The sequence below is a fragment of the Aricia agestis genome, chromosome Z (genome assembly GCF_905147365.1).
Source record: "Aricia agestis chromosome Z, ilAriAges1.1, whole genome shotgun sequence".
NCBI classification, from domain to species: domain Eukaryota; kingdom Metazoa; phylum Arthropoda; class Insecta; order Lepidoptera; family Lycaenidae; genus Aricia; species Aricia agestis.
This window is the reverse complement of record NC_056428.1, coordinates 22576544-22581026: the sequence shown is the minus strand read 5'-3', so window position 1 is coordinate 22581026 and position 4483 is coordinate 22576544. Positions and strand designations below refer to the sequence as shown.

Here is a 4483-nt window from a genome sequence, read left to right as displayed (position 1 = left end):
AAGATTAAAAAAAGGCTTGAGCTGTGTTCCTATGTTTTGCTTTTTTTGTATAATCTATCCAAATCTGTTTTCTGGACGTTTGAACACAGTGGAAAATCTGGCCATTTTTTTGGGTTTTTGAACGTTCATATCTTATTTAATAATTAAATTATGAAAAAAAAGAAAACATAGGGACATTGTATTAGTGGCCGTAGATATTCAGGAAAAAAATTATAACTCTACTAGCATTATCCAGGGAGGAAACAGGGGACAGCGTTTGTATGGAAAAAATGGCGGTGTGGAATCCTCTTAAATACGAGGATATCCTATATTTTCTGTGGAAAATCCTCTAAAATGCTAGACCAAAATGCGCCTCATATAAAGTTAATGAAAATGCTAGAGAATAGGTCGCTAAGCGTTTGCGACCCGGCGGAGTAAATTTGAGCAGTCCTGGCTTTGTGCCAAATGAGATACACCTATAAAAGGATTTATTGACTCCATGCGTCACCAGTGTCGTGTTGACCCACAATAGGAACAGTGACAGTTAAAATGAAGATATTGGTTTGTAACACCCTTTTTAATGTGATAATATTATATATACAGGGTGTAACAAAACAAAGTGATATTACTTTAGGGTTTGTAATATGTGTTTCTTATACAAGGTGTAACAAAAAATTGTGATAATATTTTAGGGTGTGTATTTGTTTCTTATATTATAGAGGTCACTGTAAAAGTAGCAGCGCTAAAAGAGCGCCTTTATTTTACTTTTGTATGGGATAAAACATCTCGCTGGGGCGTTTGCCAATACAAATCACAAAAATTACCGTATCTTTCTGCGCTGCTACTTTCACAGAAAACTCTACATTGGAGACCCATGACCCATATACACCCTAAAGTATCACTTAGTTTTGTTACAACCTGTATAGTGTTTACTGTTAAAGTAGCAGCACTAGAAAAGCATTTTTGTTGTTGTGATTAATTATTGTATGTGCAAGCGCGTGAATTTGTCCATACAAATGTTTAAAAAAATTTTTAGAGAGAACTCTATACTACTGTATAGAGTTCTCTGTGAAATTAGCCCCTGTAGGTCCCTGTATACTTACAGGGACCCAAACACACCCTAACTAAAGCATTATCTACTTTGTTACATCCTGCACGTTAAAAAGTTATCGTCGACGGAAATTAAAAAGCGTCGTCTTAAAATTTCCATACATTTTACTTTTGATCGTTTTACCGCGGACGTCCACGATAAATATAAAAAATAATTATAAAAGCGCACATTTGGAAGCCATGGATACAGCTGTTCCTATACGGGGAGTAAACTAATACACACCATAAAGTATTAACATTTAGTTTTGTTACACTCTGTAGAGTTCACTGTGAAAGTAATAGAACTTAAAGAGTTACTTTTTTTACTTACTATTTTTATATGGTTAAGTTCATGTTCATGTTCATTAGTTTTGTTACACTCTGTAGGGTTCACTGTCAAAGTAATAGGACTCAAAGAGTTACTTTCTACTTTTTTTATATTATGGTTAAGTTCATAATGTTGGGCATTTCTCATAGGAACATAAATACCAAAAGTAGTATTTTCATCGCAGCTGCTCTCAGAGTGAAATGTACCTTTAGACCATCCTAAAATATTACCACTTTGTATTGTTACACGTCCATAACTGATCGAAGGTTACACCTTGTTTATGCAGTATTGTATTCGAATTCTCATAATAATAATAATTAATAGTAATTTCAGTAATAATAAATACAATTTTCACTATTAAGAAGTAAGATTTGGCCGTACTTAGGGCCTGTTTCATCACTTCCCGATAAGTGCCGAATAGGCTATCCACCAATTAACTTGACAGGTGAAGTATGGAGAATCTATCAAAAAAGCTGTGAATAGCCTACCACCATAGTACCCACTTAATTTTAATTTAATCAAGGGCTTTTTTTGTTTATCAAACATATGAAATTGCTTTCAGGTGTGTTTCGGAGTAATTTTGCTGTCGTTCACAGTTAGTTCCGAAGAAGCTCAGAATTCCACAGAAACTCTACCATCGATAACACCAGAACCTGTGATGTGAGTATAATAGACGAAATGGGTCAAGTGTTTTGACATTTAAGCTAGGAATCCAGAATCGGGAGGTCAGAGATGATTAAGAGAACATCAAATAGAAATTAGACTACTGGAAAACGTTGACCTATAAAACATTTTAGTATGAAGTTTTGTAAATGATGGATTTTTAGCGTATTCGGCGTGATTCGGCGGCTACACCGCAGGAGGGGTTGCTTGTGAGTTGTGATCTCGCGCTGTCTCGGGGTTAAGCTGCCAAACTGCGCGTCCGCGCGGACACTTATAAATCCAGCGTAGGGCTATGGATTTATATTTGGCATAATATAAATTATAATATACCTATTATTGTATAAATGGCTGAGCGATTTTGTAATAGCGAAGTTTTATATGGATATATGGGGATGGGGGGGGGGGGGGGGGCTGCCCCCCCCTGGATCATGTTGACGTCTCTACTAAGTATATCATCTAGCACTTTCGTCTATAAAAATTAAAAATAATAAAACGGATTTTTGTGCCATTTGTTTGCAATACAATATTTTTACAACTAAAAATTATTTATTTTTTATTCTTAATAAACACCTAGGTTATAAAAAAAAAACTGATTTGCCCCCCCCCCCCCCCCCCTTGCCCAGAACCTGGGTACGCCCATGGTTGTACTTAAGACGTATAGGCAGCTATGCGAATTAAAATTGTAAATCAAAAGCCGAGCTTTATGAGGGCTCGCGTCGTCACACCTTGATTGACTGACTGATGATAACACAACTACAGTCATATACTTAAACAAAAATTACTATGTTAGCAAGGCGTAATAGTTTTTCTATAAAGTGTACCATAAAATGTTCAAGTTGTGAGATATGCTAGGGCTCGCTTTGCTCGCCCTGACTATATTTTCAATATACAGACAGACGGACAGACAGCGAAGACTTAGGGTCCCGTTTTACCATTTGGGTACGGAACCCTAAAAGAAAGTAAATCTTTTAGCGATTGTTTTTCTGTCTATCTCTTTATTGCTTAACCGATTTTCCAAAGGCAGTTCCTAATAAGAACAAAGTGAAATCCTGGTAAATGGTGAATAAATTTCTGTAGCCTGTAACACCCAGTTTCTGCCTTTCAGAGAGCGATCTTCTCACCATCATCATGAGTCCCCACCATTCCAAGGGTTCTGGAAGAAGAGGTTCGTGTGGCGACCCCGGTGGGTGAAAACCTGGCAGGAGAAGAAAATCTACGTGGCGGTGTGGAAGAAGATGTGGGGACCGGCCGAGTTGAAGGAATGGGTTCCCGTCCCCAAACCACCACCTGGATGGGTCAGACATGGTGGTGTCCCGTTTATAAAATTGGGGGTGCCTCATTAACCTAGCCCATAATCTATGATCTATCGTTACATCATAGATGTATACAAGGCGTAACAAAACTAAGTGATAAAACATTAGGGTGTGTTTGTGTTCCTTGTATAGAGTTCACTGTGAAAGTAGCAGCGCTGAGAGAGCAATTTTTTTTTGTGATTCATATGGGCAAGATCGTTATGAATTTTTCCAAACAAAGATGAAAAAAAAATTGCGCTGCTACTTTCACAACGATTTCTATATAGGGCCCTAGGGGACCTATACAAACCCTAAAGTATCATCACTTCGTTTTGTTACACCCTGTATAGGTTGTTCAAAATAAGCGATAATATTTTAGAGTAATAGATAGACGGCCATAATAATATTACCCAAGCGGTTTTTGATCTTACAGTTTTTGTAACGAATTTTATAACTACGTTCCAAAAACTACAAGATCAAATACGCTCGCTACGCGCAGCTACGTTACTTCTACATTGGATTGTTATTTTAAGAAATAACAAACGAACGATTCTCATTGTTATGTATTTTTAGGAAGTTTGGTAATATTTTAGAATGATTTAATTTATTATGTACATAATAAATATATAAGATAATTTAAGGAAATCAAGTAACGTCCTAAATAATGTTTAAGTGCTATGGTTTATTATTGTTAGATAAATTACCATTTTCATGAAAATACATATTATATGTAGGAAGTTGGATGTTGTACTTAACTAAGTAATTAACGTAAACGTAAATTATTTAACTACCGTATTTATGTTAATATAATTTTTATGCTAGGCGTAAGGCGAATTATTTTTATTATAAACTTTTTAGAGTTCTTTACCCAGAGGATTACAACGGGTCCTTTCACGGATCATTACTAAGACTTCGTTGTCTGTCCGTCTGTCTGTCTGTCTCCAGGCTGTATCTCAAGAAGCGCTATAGCTAGAATTATTTCATACTATTTAGATCATATTTTTAAGAATATTGTTTTTACCTTGGAAGTCGGTTTCAATTTTTTGTTAAAAAATAATACTTAAGGTGCGGAACACTTCGTGCGCGAGTCCGACTCGCATTGCCAAGCATATAAACCGGCCAAATGCGGCAT

At 36.2% G+C, this 4483-nt stretch overlaps 1 protein-coding gene across 1 annotated transcript; it reads left to right on the top strand.

Moving 5' to 3' along the window:
* Nucleotides 1–501: 501 nt before the first annotated feature.
* On the top strand, nt 502–3487 carry LOC121739099. The gene is made up of 3 exons (XM_042131424.1): nt 502–540; nt 1959–2056; nt 3165–3487. The coding sequence occupies exons 1-3, from the start codon at nt 529–531 to the stop codon at nt 3400–3402; spliced, it is 348 nt and encodes a 115-aa protein (XP_041987358.1). The 5' UTR covers nt 502–528; the 3' UTR covers nt 3403–3487.
* Nucleotides 3488–4483: the final 996 nt, after the last annotated feature.

Coding starts and splice junctions, on each gene's coding strand:
- LOC121739099 (XM_042131424.1), top strand. Junction 2,057..3,164: donor ATAACACCAGAACCTGTGAT/GTGAGTATAATA, acceptor TCTGCCTTTCAG/AGAGCGATCTTCTCACCATC.